The sequence below is a fragment of the Phasianus colchicus genome, chromosome 40 (genome assembly GCF_987193195.1).
Source record: "Phasianus colchicus chromosome 40, bPhaCol1.hap1.1, whole genome shotgun sequence".
NCBI classification, from domain to species: Eukaryota; Metazoa; Chordata; class Aves; order Galliformes; family Phasianidae; genus Phasianus; species Phasianus colchicus.
This window is the reverse complement of record NC_143475.1, coordinates 137,897-150,863: the sequence shown is the minus strand read 5'-3', so window position 1 is coordinate 150,863 and position 12,967 is coordinate 137,897. Positions and strand designations below refer to the sequence as shown.

The window sequence follows — 12,967 nt, the reverse complement described above, 5'->3', positions numbered from 1 at the left end:
TTATTCATATTCCTTCTTTTTTTCTTTTCTCAGTAACTCAGTTTGCTGTGGCCTTTTCTCTTTCTCTCCTCTCCTTTTTTTTTCTGCACTCTTCTCCCTCTTTTCTCTGCCCCATTCCTTCCTTTCTTCTTCCATTTGCCCTTCCCTCTTTTGCTGTTCCCTCTGTTCTCCCCGCCATCTCTTTTCCTCTTGTCCTTTTTAGATCTGCTCTTCTTACCTCTTTCTCTTCCCCTCTTGCTCATCCCTCTCCTGTTCTTCCCCTTAAAAGCTCCTCTCTTCCCTTTTTCTTTGTTCTGCTCTATCGTTTCTCTCCTCTCCTCTCTTCTTTGTGGCAAGAGGGCTCCGAGCTCCCTTGCTGGTGTGGCGAGAGAGGCGCAGACTCCCTTGCTGGTGCAGAACGAAGGACCTTTATTGTAGGTGCTCACAACCTTTTATACCCGCGCAAAAACAACTGGTTACATGTAGGAGTCAGGTGTCTCCTGTGTGTTTGTGTCTGGCTCAACTTACTGCTAAGCTTTTTTACACGTTAGCAAGATAATGACTTTGTTTATCCCACAGGGCTGCAAGTGGGACACTGGGATATGGGGTCGTATAGGGACACAAGGGGAACGTGAGGATGTGGGGAGTGGGTTGAGGTGAAAAGGGGGGGTGTGGGGTGGTGGTGGAGTGCTTTTAATTCCTCTGGAGAGGGGACGGGGGGCCCTGTGACCCGAAGGTGTGGCCCTGAGCCATAACCCCACGAGCCATAACCCAAGGTGACCACAAAAGCCCGTATGTGCCACCTTTACCTCACACGTTGCCTTCTCCTGAGCAGCACTCTGCTCCTGCAGCCTGTGGCCCCTATCCCCATATCCTCTGCTGTTACCTCCGGCAACCACCGTGACAAAGGCCACGCTGCCTAGGGGCTAGCGATCTGCATTCGCTAGGGCCATAGCAACACTGACACCAATATGATGTAGAAGCAAATGACAATTTATTAAGGCACAACAACCCCTTACATACACATCCCTATCGCCTAAGCCCCCTAAGCATGCGTCACGTGTTACTCACACGTACTCACAGAGTGGGGGAGGTCCTATCGCGTCACAACCCGATACCCCGTTATCGCCTACCAAAACACAGCAGGGGGTCCTTTCACATCACAGCCTGATATCTCGTTAGCGCCTATGACAACATCTCCCCCTCCCCGTGCTCGGTAAAGCCTTGCCCCGTTACAGCGCGATATTTGCATACTGCCTAATAGCCCTATGTTGCATTTCTTACAGTCTCTCACATAGCTTAAGACACTCTACTCGTTGGTCAAAAGTCCTCTCAATCATTTGTTGCAGGCTATTTTGCAGACATCCTATAAAGCACAGAAAGCAAATCAAAAGACATGCAAAGATTGCGAGCCCTATTGCGAGAACCTTAAGCAATTGCTTTAACCATGAGCCCATTTCCCCGAACAGTCCATCCAGCCAACTGCCAAAGGGATCACTCTCTTCTTTAATCTTCTGCATATGTTTTTGCATCCATTGTAGCTGTTTATGTATTGACACACTGAGGTTAAAGCCGCACATTCCTTCAACATCCTCACATCCATGTCCTTGAGCTAACAGCAAGAAGTCAATAGCCGCTCTACTTTGTAACAGCGTATGGCAAACACTACTAAGATTTTCAAGCATTGCATTTAGCATAAGCGTTGTCATATTGGCTTGTTTCGCAGACCAACATGCCAGTCTTTCTATTTGGACTAAAGCTGCTACCGCTGAAACAAAGATGCATACTGTGACACTCCACAACTTAACTGCATCATCACACTCAGGTTCCAGGCTCATATTGCGGTGACACCTATTAGGATGTAAGCTATGAGACACACTAAGACAGCCAGTATAATTTGGAGCAAGCATCGTTAGCTTCCCTAAGTAACACGGGCCACCAAGGGGGTTCTTTGGGATACCCTGCCAGGCTCTATCTCCACATATTGGCCACACTGAAAACACGGCCCTTGTCGCTGCAGAGATTTTTGATGTCGCAGGCTGACGCACTGGATAATTTCTCCTGGGGTGTTAAGCGTTCCCGGGGTGGCCCGCAACAATGCCCTAACATTTCTCCCAGAACTAACTTCCCCTTCATCTGCTGAGCTGTTGCTCCAGCTATTGCCCGAGTTATTGCCCTTGGGTGTAATCTGAGACAGCAGGCCTTTTGTCTGCCCCCTCCCTGTGCCGGCAGTAAGCTGCTCTTGCCCGTGTGGGTCGTACCCTCCTCCGCTCCCTTGACCCAGGGCGCACTGACACAATTCAGATAAAGGATACAACGTTTCACCCAACCAGTCTGGATATGGTGGCGGGGGGGGGTGAGTCAGCGAACGTCCTCTGCTATCTTGTTGTCTGTCTTCTTTCAGACTGGGCACTGTCAGTTCAGCTCGCGGCTCTGTCTCCTCTCGGTCCCTGTAAACAACCACCGCTCCCGAGCCCCCTCCGGAGCCCCCTGGGTCCGGTGTCCCAGCCCCGTCGCTGAGACCCAAAAGCAACCGAGCCTCCACCGATACGTTTTTTTCCTCTCTGGCTGCCTTCAACGCTCCTAGTATCAGGCCCCAAGTTTTTAGCTCAGATCCACCCTTCTGTGCGCTCACAATATGTTGCGTGAGCGCGGAGGTGAGATTGTCCCACCTCCAGTGGTCAAGAATCTCTTGGGGGGCGTTAACCTCCCCCTCCTGCTCTAACCTGGAGATAACTGCAGCGACCTCCTTCTTAGAAGGAATGTTCTTGTCACAGTAATCTTTGCACAGCTGAAGTATTACCTTAATTACCGGTTCCATGATTCGGACCTCAGCGCAGCACTGCTACCCTGCCGTTCCGCTGACTACGAATCGTGGCACAGCGCCTGTACCGCGCTGGTTCTCGCTTGATGATGGCCCAGACCTCAGCGCAGCGACACAACCACGCTGCCTCCCGCTGACTATGAGCCCCGTTACAATTCAATGATAGCCCAGACCTCAGCACAGCGACACTAGCACGCTGCCTTCTGCCGACTGTGGGCCCCGGCGTCAGCCTGACACCGCACTGCTAGTTGCTGGAAGGTAAAGGGTGACAGTCCGATCTCCTCACACGGGGCACCATTTGTTAACTCCGGCAACCACCGTGTCAAAGGCCGCACTGCCTAGGGGCTAGCGATCTGCATTCGCTAGGGCCATAGCAACATTGACACCAATATGATATAGAAGCAAATGGCAATTTATTAAGGCACAACAACCCCTTACATACACATCCCTATCGCCTAAGCCCCCTAAGCATGCGTCACGTGTTACTCACACGTTACTCACAGAGCGGGGAAGGTCCTATCGCGTCACAACCCGATACCCCGTTATCGCCTACCAAAACACAGCAGGGGGTCCTTTCACATCACAGCCCGATATCTCGTTAGCGCCTACGACAACAGTTGACCATGGAGGGAGATCAACTTAGCAAAGCCCTTCATGGCCTTCCTGAGTGCCTGCGCTTCTTGCTCAGCGCTGAAACTTGAGACCCCCTCGATTGTTGCCTAAGGCCACAAGAAAAGGATTTAGCAAAGGCAGACCGACGCACGCAGAGTTGAACTGGAAAAAAAAAAGAAGACAAACATGAAAGATGTGAACACAGAGATAGTAAAACTCCACCCACACAACTGATGCTTCTCTCTCACTTCTGTCTCACACGGCAGCCTGTTCTAGTGGGACTTCCCAAGCATATCAGAAAGAAGCCACGGGGGCACAACTGCATGGAGAACATATCTCCATATTGCTGCCCACGGAGTACCTGGTTTCCAGTGAAACAAAAGCTGGACCACCCGGCATCTGTGTTCAGGCCCACCAGGCCTTCTTCCTAGCAGTTCTCCACGTCAATCATAAAGCAATGCGCTCCCATCATAGCCCTAGTCCTGACTTCTCTTGTAGCAGGTAAGGACCAGTATTCTGCACCATTCCTTTTGCTCTGCTCGGCACTGGGGAGGCTGCAGCTGGAGAACAGCGTCCAGCTCTGGGCTCCCAGTACAGGAGACAGCTGGACATGCTGGAAAGAGTCCAACGCAGGGCTACCAAGATGGTGAAGGGACTGGAACACCTCTGCCATGACAAGAGGCTGAGAGAGAGGGGGCTGCTCAGCCTGGAGAAGGGGAGCTCAGGGGGATCCCACCCACGGCTGTAGAAGTTCCGCACAGAAGTTTGTCCTGATATCCAACCTAAACTTACCCCATGCCTGTGTGTCCTGCGGAACCCCACAGATGTGACAGTGGGCTGCTTCTCAAAGGAAACCAGTGCTCGGCGTCGGGAGCGGTGGAGGAAGCAGCTGATCCTGCCAATAACGCTGCCATCGCGCATCCCTCCCCGGGACTCCCACACCTTCCTCTCCCCAGCCCGGCTCGGCTCCTCGCAGGCTGCAGACACTGCTGAGGCACTCGCGCTCCAGGCCGTCATCTTCCTCCCGTGCTGCCGGACCGCTCTCTGCAGGGCTGCGCTGAGCTCCTGCTGCTGCACCAGAACCGCAGCTCCCGTGCTGACGGACGGCGGAGCTTCGTGCCGGCACCCACAGCACGCGGCCCCCGGGCTGCTGGCGGCACGGCAGGATGCTCCCGTCCCCGCCTCCCTCCCACCGCCCCTCGGCTCCGGCATCCTCCCGTTATCCGCCTGAGGAAACGAAGGCCCCGCACAGGGCTCTGGACGGGCTGACCGACGGCTGATGCCAACGGAACGACGTTCAACACCGCCACGCGCCGGTCCCGCACTTCGGTCACGACGACCCGAGGCATCTCTGCAGGCCGGGGGCAGAGCGGCTGGAAGGCCGCGCGGAGGAAAAGGATCCGGGGGCGCGGGCCCCGGGTCCCCGGAAGCGGAGCGGGCGCGCGGCGCGGGGCAGCGCCGCGGGCAGCCGGGCCGGGGCCACGCGGGACGCGCGCGGTGATGACGCAATGACGGCGCGACCGCGGGCGCAAACGACCCCGCCGGGAGCGCCCGCCCCGTTCCGCGGGCCGACCAATAGGAGAGCGGGAGAGGCGGGGCCGAGCGCGGGCTCTCCGCCAATGGCGGCCGCGGGATTCCGTGCCGGGAAAGCGGCGCTCCGCCGCCCCGCGTCCCCGCCGCCGCCCGCCCCGCGCCTCGGGGCCCCGTCCGTCCCGCGTCAGAACGGAGCCGTCCTCCGGAGTCGGCGTCGCGGCGGGGCGCCGCCGGCTGAGAACCGGCGGCTGACTGCGAGCGGCGGGACGCCCGGTGTCCGGGAGCGGCTCCTGGCCGAGCCGGGCAGCCCCGAAAGAGAGGGACCGACCCCGCCGATCGAGACGCGTTCGAGCCCGGCAGAGTCGGGCGGCCGCCTTCGGTTCCGGCTCGGCTCGGCTCGAACGGTCAGCAGCGCCGTGCTGAGCCGCTGCCCCGCAGGCGGAGGACTCGACTGCCGTTTTCTGTATTCACGTCTGTCCGAGAAGAAAGCTGGCGGCGCTGGCGCTGACCAGGGAGAGGGAGGCCGGGGGCCGGAAAGCTCTCGGGCTGCGGCTCCAGGGCAGGCAGAGGAAGTCACGGCGCTTTGCTGCTGAGTTCGTTACCCGACGAAGCCCGACGCGGGGGGGCTGGGCAGACAGTCTTGCCAAAGAGGCCCGTGCTACAGCAAGATTGACAGCACGACGCCTTTTGTTCCCCTTGAGCCCTGGGCAGGCTTCGGGGCGAAAACCAAGAGGAGAAAGAGGGCAGCGGCTGTTCCCCCGGACTGCTCCGTACATTGGTTTACTCTGTGCTAGAAAGGCTGGAGATGCTTGCAGCGGCTCTGGACGCCTCACTCGTGGGATGGATGCATTGCTGTGCAACTTCCCCATGGCTGGGAGGGGTTCTTCAGATCCTCCCTGCAAACGGGGCTCCCCAGTGACTGCGGATCTGGCTGATGGTAAAGTGCTGGGGCTATTGGTCGTGGATCTTTCTTCACCACTGTGCTCACGTGGCAATGAGTAGGCCCACTGCCTTGCTTATTCCCTTTACTGCTAAGCTTCTCTTTTGGCTATAGACACTGCCAATATGACTTTGGTTTTATTTTGTCATAGGCAGTAAAATAAGCCTATCCCAAAGACGTTGGTGTCTTTGTTGCAGCTGTTGAGCCCACCGATTGGCACAGCAGCATTAACACATGATGGGCACGTAACTTGGACATCAGGAACGTGACTTCAAAGGCTTCAAAGCATCGGGAATGTCTCCTTTGGAGAGAGACTGAGAGGTTTGGGCTTGTTGAGCCCGGAGAACAGAAGGCTCATGGGAGACCGTGTGGCTGCCTTTCAGTACACGGGGCCTCACAGATCACCCTTGCTGAGGGTGAGCACTATTCCCTCATCGAGGACATTGATGAAGATGTTGAACAAGACCGGACCCAGCACCGACCCCTGAGGAACACCGCTGGTTACAGGTCTCCAACCGGACTCTGCACCGCCAACGACGACCCTCTGCACTCTGCCAGTCAGCCAGTTCTCAACCCACCTCACTGTCCACTCATCTGTCCACACTTCCTCAGCTTTGTCATAAGGATGTTGTGGGAGACGGTATCAAACGCCTTGCTGAAAGCAAGGTAGACTACATGCACTACATCCACCCAGCCAGTGACAACATTGTAGAAGGCTACCAGGTTGGTCAAGCATGCCCTCCCCCTGGTGAACCCTTGCTGATTACTCCTGATAACCTCCTTTTCTTCCAGTTGTCTGGAGATGGCATCCAGCACAAGCTGTTCCATCACCTTTCCAGGGACAGAGGTGTGCCCAGGTGGCCAAGAGGGCCAACAGCATCTTGCATTAGAAATAGCGTGGCCAGCAGGAGCAGGGAGGGAATCATCCCCCTGTACTCAGCCCTGGTGAGGCCACGCATTGAGCACTGTGTTCAGTTTTGGGCCGCTCACTACAAAAAAAGACATTGAGGCCCTGGAACGTGTCTACAACTTCCTGAATGGAGGCTGTGATGAGGAGGGGTTTGGCCTCTTCTCCCAGGCAACAAACAGGACCCGAGCAAATGGCCATAAGTTGTACCAGAGGAGGTTTAGGTTAGACATAAGGAAGAACTTGTTCTCTCAGAGAGGAGCCAGGCACTGGAATGGCTGCCCAGGGAGGTGGTGGAGTCGCCGTCCCTGGCAGTGTTCAAGAGGCATCTGGATTAGTTACAGGATATGGTTTAGTGCTTGTGGTAGCAATGGTGATGGAAGGATGGTTTTTTCTCCTTTCCTTTTTCTTCTTTTCTTCCCTTCCTTTCCTTTTTTTCCTTTTTTCATTTTGTTTTCTGTTTTCCATCTTTTCTTTCCCTCTCCCCTTTTCTTTCCCTCTCCCCTTTTCTTTCCCTCTCCCCTTTTCTTTCCCTCTCCCCTTTTCTTTCCCTCTCCCCTTTTCTTTCCCTCTCCCCTTTTCTTTCCCTCTCCCCTTTTCTTTCCCTCTCCCCTTTTCTTTCCCTCTCCCCTTTTCTTTCCCTCCCCCCTTTTCTTTCCCTCTCCCCTTTTCTTTCCGTCTCTTTTCATCTCTTCCCCTTTCTTTCCTTTTTTCATTTCTTTTGATTCATTTTGTTTAGTACTTTCTTACTTTTCATCTTTTAGATTCCTTTCTAAAAGAAAAGATAGAATGGGAGACAATAATTAAAGAAACAAAACCTGCTTTGAAAGCCATGGGGCCGGATGGATTGAACCTTGGGGTGCTGAGGGGGTTGGCAGACGTGGCTGCCAAGCCGCTCTCCATCATCCTTCAGCAGTCCTGGCTAATTGGGGATGTGTCCTGGCTGTCCCTGAACGTGTTTAAAGAGCTCTGGATGTGGTGCTCAGGGACATGATTGAGTGGTGGGTTGTTAGAGTTAGGGGAGTATGGTCAGGTTGCGGTTGGACTCGATGATCTTTCAGGTCTTTTCCAACCTGATCCATTCTATGATTCTATGGATTTAACAGCAGCGTTCTTGTGGGAGCTGCACTGAGACTTGCAGTGTCTCTGGGTCCCCAGAATTACTTTCTCCAAGCTGATTCGTAGGTGCTGGCACTTCTTTAAAGCAAGAGCAGCTGCTGATGGGAGGAAGGTAGTTCCGGCTCATGAGCTCCGCAGCATCTCCCAGGATGGTACCAGAGGAGGCAGGAATGATATTGCAGAAGATGAGAAGCTCCCCAGCAGGAAGCCAGAAACCCTGCGGGAGAGTCAGAGCACGTGTGGATGCCCAGGAGGTAATGCAGCCCCAGTATTTGAGAAGCGCGTGGCCATGGAGCTGCGGCCCAAGAACAGAGCTATTCCGCCTTTGCAGAATAGCTGGCATCCCAAGAAGGACTCGTCTGTCCTTGTAAAAAGCAGGGGGAGGGCACGTCCAAATGCTTGCTGGTTGCTTGGGAGCTCAAATCCTCCAAGCTGGAGGCAGCGTGGGGGTAACATCTCCTTGGTCCGATCGTGCAGCACCTGAGCAAGAACTGGCTGCACGAGGGTCATCTTAATTTCTCTGTTCTTTTACTTAAATAAACCCGTTGGGAGACCGTGGTGTTGGTTTCCTAAAATTTGGATCTGGGAGGTGAGCACGCCCTTTGCTTATGATGGAAGCACAGAAGTGATGCGGGCACTCGCTGAGGTCACAGTCATTGCCGAGGTGGGAGCGTTTGTGGCACAGCCGGTGAGCAGAGCTGGTGCTCTGGTGAGCGTGCTGCACGCAGAGACTGAGCTGTGAGCTTTCCTTGAGAGATCACCCTGCGAGAGCCCGTCGGAAGCACCGCTGCGGCGTGTGCGTGAGCTGGGCACAGCTCAGGCTGAGCAGGCCGAGCAGGTGAGCTGGGTTTGGTGCTGGGTGGTTGCCGGGAGGTGTCTCAGCAGGAAAGCTGGGCTGGGGTGGGCACGCTGCATCAGCCCTCGTCCCGGCTGGCGGTGAGACAGAGGGAGTTTTCTTCAGGACAGCAACACCAGCCATGTGCTTCAAGGCGCGTAACTATTGAGGAGATGGAGAACGCTTGCTGTCAGAAATCATGGCAGCTGTACAGGAGCTGGGTGTATTTTGGGGACAGTCCTTGTAACCAGCTGGTTTCGAGACATTGCCCTGCCCGAGAGTCTAAACTGCACAGCAGAAGAATGCTGGGAAAATGCTTCTTCCTCACTGTTTTTCACTTGCAGGTTCTTTCCTTAGGGTTCCTTTTTCCTTTCCAAAAGGAGATTTTGGGGATCGAGGCACTTGAAGAGAGAGTGAAGCCAGCTCTTTCCAACAGTGCGGGCAGTCCCTGTGGAGAGGACCCCGGGAACTTGAGCTTCCCCTGAGACGTTCCCCAGCATGTCTCAGCAGGGAGACGGACGCAGTTCCCATCGCTGCTTTGCACGTGGAAAGGTATGGCTGGGTTTCTTTCGCTTGGGTTTCTCCTTTCTCTGGTTTTGGAGCGGAAGGGGTGGAGCAGGGGGAGCCCTGCTGGTCCTTTGTTAGCTCAGTAAGCGGCTGGGTTGTGCACTTGCAGCAACAGGACAGCATTGCCAGGCTCCTTAACCTGCTGGGGCAGGGTGGGAGCAGAGAGCGGGCACTGCCCTCCTGCCAGCTGCGCCTGGTTATGGTTTGCCAGCTGCCCTGGGTTTCTGCTGAGAAGTTTGTTCTAGCTGCCTGCAGTAGTAAAGGGTGGGGAAGAAATAGTGGTGAAGAGCTAAGGCTGTGTACGGTAATTTTGCATGGGTTGAACTGTGGCACCTGAAGTCACTGTTTCCCTCGGAATAATGCTGGTGTTTGCAGGTGTGTTGGTTTAACCCCCCGAAGTGATGTCTGAGAGCGCCCGTCTTCTCCACCTGAACGATGAGAAAGCTGGATATGCCCAGAAATTGCAGCGCGTGCAGATGTTGTGAATGCGCTCCCAAATGTTTCCGTTAGTGATAACTAACGTCTCAGCACTCTGATACCCATCTCTGGCACCATCTGGAACGCTGCATCTCTTTGCAGACGTTGGGTGCCCGTTTCCATGGCCCTTCCTTTATTTCTCTCCTCAGAAGCAGCGCGGCGCGGTTCCCTGTGCTAGGGAGCAGCACCCAGCAGGCTGCCAGAGAACCAACAGCGCCTTGCAGCGCACAGAGGGACGCGATGGGGACGGACCATCCTTAGCACCACGCAAAAGTGAGTCTCTGCAGTCCTCTGTCATGAAGTATGGAAGAATGCATTTTAAGTATTACTTCTGAGCGGTGCAGCACTGCAGGGATGTCCGGTAACCATGGTGGAAGCATTAGAGAGGCCAACAGCAACAGATGGCAGCAGTGAGACAGAAGTGTGTGTGTAAGTGGTGGTGCTCAGAGCTGAGTGCATTCCCTGTAGGGACAAAAAATCCGTGCCTCGACTTTTGCAGCTGATAGCGTTTTGTGTGCTGACGCAGCTTTGCTCTGCAGCATGCAGAGCTGTCAGGCAGACTGGGGTTCCTCTGCTGCCACCTGAGCGGGAATGAGAGCAGTAGTGCTTTGTGCAAGCGCACTGCAGTTTAAAGATCAGTTTCTGTTCTGGCTGTAGAAGAGTGTCTTTTGGTTTTTGTGGTGGACGTGGGCTAACAGGACAGTGCTGCTCCTGGTGTCTGTGAAATCAACACACAATCTGTTGTTGTAGGGACGGAGCCTGCGCGTCCATGGAATGGTGCTGGGCTTGGGGGGAAACGGAAAGCCTCCCCAGGTAAGAAGCTCTTGTGAGCTGTGGTGTGGGTACCTGCCTCTAAATAGGGCTGCATGAAGGGCTGTGTGGGATGGAGGAGAAAAGAAGGGGCACTGCAGATCTGTGCTGACTGCAGAAATGGCACAGCGTTGTAGCAGCAGAAAGGCCAATTGAAGAAACTACGCTTGAGGAGCAGAAGTTTGTGGTTGGCTGTGCTAAAATGCTCCTCCAAAGAGATGCTCTTCATGTCTTTCTTGTTTCCTTTCTGACAGAAGCTGATGCAAGCAGGCTTGCAGTGAAGCGCAGCCTTGCAGGAAGCCAGGGGAGGAGCATGGAGCGTGGCACAGCCCCCAAGAGAGGTACAGACACACAGCAGCATCTGGGTTTGGTGCACTGTCTTTCTAGTTAGGCTTTCTGTCTGTCCTTTCCTGGGACTGCTGTCGTTGCGTGTTGCTTGAGATCTTAATCCCTGGGGATTACAGTTGCCTTTCCTGTCCCAATTGGAAATGGCCCACAGTTCAGCCAAGATCCCAAGGTCCATTGCTGTGAACACTCGAGAGTTCCTAGCATTGTGGCCCATTTTGCAGACCGAAGGCAGTGTGTGACTCTCTTTTAATCTTGCTGCTTCCCCTTGCTTGATTTGAACAGGGAGAGGTGCTGAGCCAAACGGCAAGATGTACGCGAAAGCTCCTCTCCAGGCTCCAGGAGGGCTTCCTGGAACAGCAGGTCCCAGCAGAGGGGAAAGACCTTCCCCTGCAGTTGACAACCACTCCCTCTCCAAGACCATGGCTGCAAGAAAGCGCAAGGGAGTGGAGGAAGAGGAGCAAAAAGCAGAGCTGTGGCCTGCCAAGAAACAAGTGAAGGTGGAGCGCGATGGGGAGAAGGCTCAGAGCCCACATCAGAGCAGAGGCGGTGTGCCAGCTCCAGCAACACACCCTGGGCCTGCCCCAGCGCCGACTGAGCGGTTCCGGACCTCAAAGCGAAGAGGTAGGAAGGTGCTGCAGCTGCCCTGGTGAGGTGCTTCCCTTATCAGGTGCATGGAGTTTGCTTAGGATTTGCTTTGCTTTCTCCTTCTCTCTGCGGAGAGGGGAAAAGAGTAGAAGGCTGCCGAGTCCAATGGCAAGGAAGTGCCAGAAAGTGTAACCCTCTCTTTTCCCATGAAATCCATGACGGCCTTCTGCTTGTCCCACTGGAAATACCCTTCCCTGAGAGGCTTCCTAACCTGTTTTCATGTACCCATGTTTCCGCGGTTTTGCTGTTGACAAACTGAATTTCTCTCCTCTTTCTCTATAGCAAGACGACAACGACAAAAAGAGAGGAGAGCAGAAATGAAGAAGGCTGCTCTGAGAGCTGCCGCTGCACGTGCAGAGGTGAGTCCTCGGTGAGCACAGACACGGCTCTTGTTGTTCTCTGTCTGTCAGACGTGAAGGGGATTGTAGAATGCTGGGGGAAGCGGTGTCCTACTTTGACGCTCGCTTTCTTTCTTTCCAGTCCTCCACAATGAACAGCCTTGTGGAGATGATGGAGAAGCTGCAGCTGAAGGACTGAGTGGAGGAGCATCAGAAGGCAGCGGCTTCGTGGCAGCAGCCCAACTTGGCACTCTGGTTGCAGTCCATCAATAAACAATTGGAGCTTTGTATTCACAAAGAGCGCACGGCCTGATTTGTCCAGTGGCACTCAGTGAGCTGCTGCACCACCTCCTCGTTATTCCACTCGCGGCGCTGGGTCAGAACTCCCACATCTCCATCAGGGGATGCTGCAGGTTATAGAAGCAATGGACGCACCAGTCCTTGGCCCTGCCCATAAACGCACTGCCTGCAAAGCACGTGCACAGAACTGCAAGTAGCACGGCCTGAGCACAGGCGCGCTGAGTTAGAGAACAGCTGTCTCGAGCTGTCTGAGTTTCTCGGGGCAGCACTGAGCAGAAGTGAGCGTGTGCCCCTCACCCTGCAGGCGTCTCTGTTGGGGGAAGAGAGGCTCCGCCGGCTGCCTGATCCCAGAAGGCAGAGGTGTTCTCCTGACTTCTCTGCAGTGCTACCTTGCCTCATTGTCCCCCCTCTCTTCAGCCGTTTTGATGCTACTTTTCATCCTTTGGGCAGAGCTTGAGTCACTCTCATCATCGCACAGCTTTGTACTGAGCGGTGTGGAATTTTCTGGCTTTGCTCTTAAAAGCCTAGGCTGAAAACTGCAGCGTGCATGCTTAGTTTACATGGGGACATGGGGGGGGACATCCCCTAACCCCCATTATCGAAAAATAAACCTTAATTGCAAAAGTGAGGGGTGTCAACCCCCGTCCCATGGGAACAAAGTGGTCCGTGGGGGTGACACTGTGGGGGTGTCCCCATCTCCAGTACGTGACACCACCAGGGTGCCATGAAGGTG

General features: G+C 54.8%; 2 protein-coding genes across 3 annotated transcripts; one reads left to right on the top strand and one right to left on the bottom strand.

Moving 5' to 3' along the window:
* Positions 1-467: 467 nt before the first annotated feature.
* LOC149913203 (uncharacterized) lies at positions 468-4,889 on the bottom strand. The gene has a single exon (XM_090130421.1). It carries the CDS (start codon positions 2,798-2,800, stop codon positions 1,901-1,903), a length of 900 nt encoding a protein of 299 aa, XP_089986547.1. The 5' UTR covers positions 2,801-4,889; the 3' UTR covers positions 468-1,900.
* A 234-nt stretch (positions 4,890-5,123) lies between these two features.
* Positions 5,124-12,354, top strand: LOC149913202 (zinc finger CCCH domain-containing protein 11A-like). Of its 2 annotated transcripts, XM_090130471.1 has the most exons (9): positions 5,124-6,611; positions 7,981-8,752; positions 9,094-9,301; positions 9,943-10,066; positions 10,544-10,606; positions 10,858-10,944; positions 11,234-11,572; positions 11,879-11,955; positions 12,077-12,354. In XM_090130471.1, exons 3-9 carry the CDS (start codon positions 9,248-9,250, stop codon positions 12,131-12,133), a joined length of 801 nt encoding a protein of 266 aa, XP_089986597.1. In that variant the 5' UTR covers positions 5,124-6,611; positions 7,981-8,752; positions 9,094-9,247; the 3' UTR covers positions 12,134-12,354. The 2 variants fall into 2 exon arrangements, with proteins under 2 accessions (XP_089986597.1, XP_089986596.1); XM_090130470.1 differs by lacking the exon at positions 5,124-6,611 and having other exon boundaries at positions 7,298-8,752; positions 9,186-9,301.
* Positions 12,355-12,967: the final 613 nt, after the last annotated feature.

Bases quoted from the DNA above. Each gene is read 5' to 3' on its own strand.
- LOC149913203 (XM_090130421.1), bottom strand. From the start codon at position 2,800: ATGGAACCGGTAATTAAGGTAATACTTCAGCTGTGCAAAGATTACTGT.
- LOC149913202 (XM_090130471.1), top strand. From the start codon at position 9,248: ATGTCTCAGCAGGGAGACGGACGCAGTTCCCATCGCTGCTTTGCACGT. The intron at 9,302-9,942 runs GTATGGCTGGGT...TTCTCTCCTCAG, and splicing joins GCTGCTTTGCACGTGGAAAG to AAGCAGCGCGGCGCGGTTCC. The intron at 10,945-11,233 runs GTACAGACACAC...TGATTTGAACAG, and splicing joins TGGCACAGCCCCCAAGAGAG to GGAGAGGTGCTGAGCCAAAC.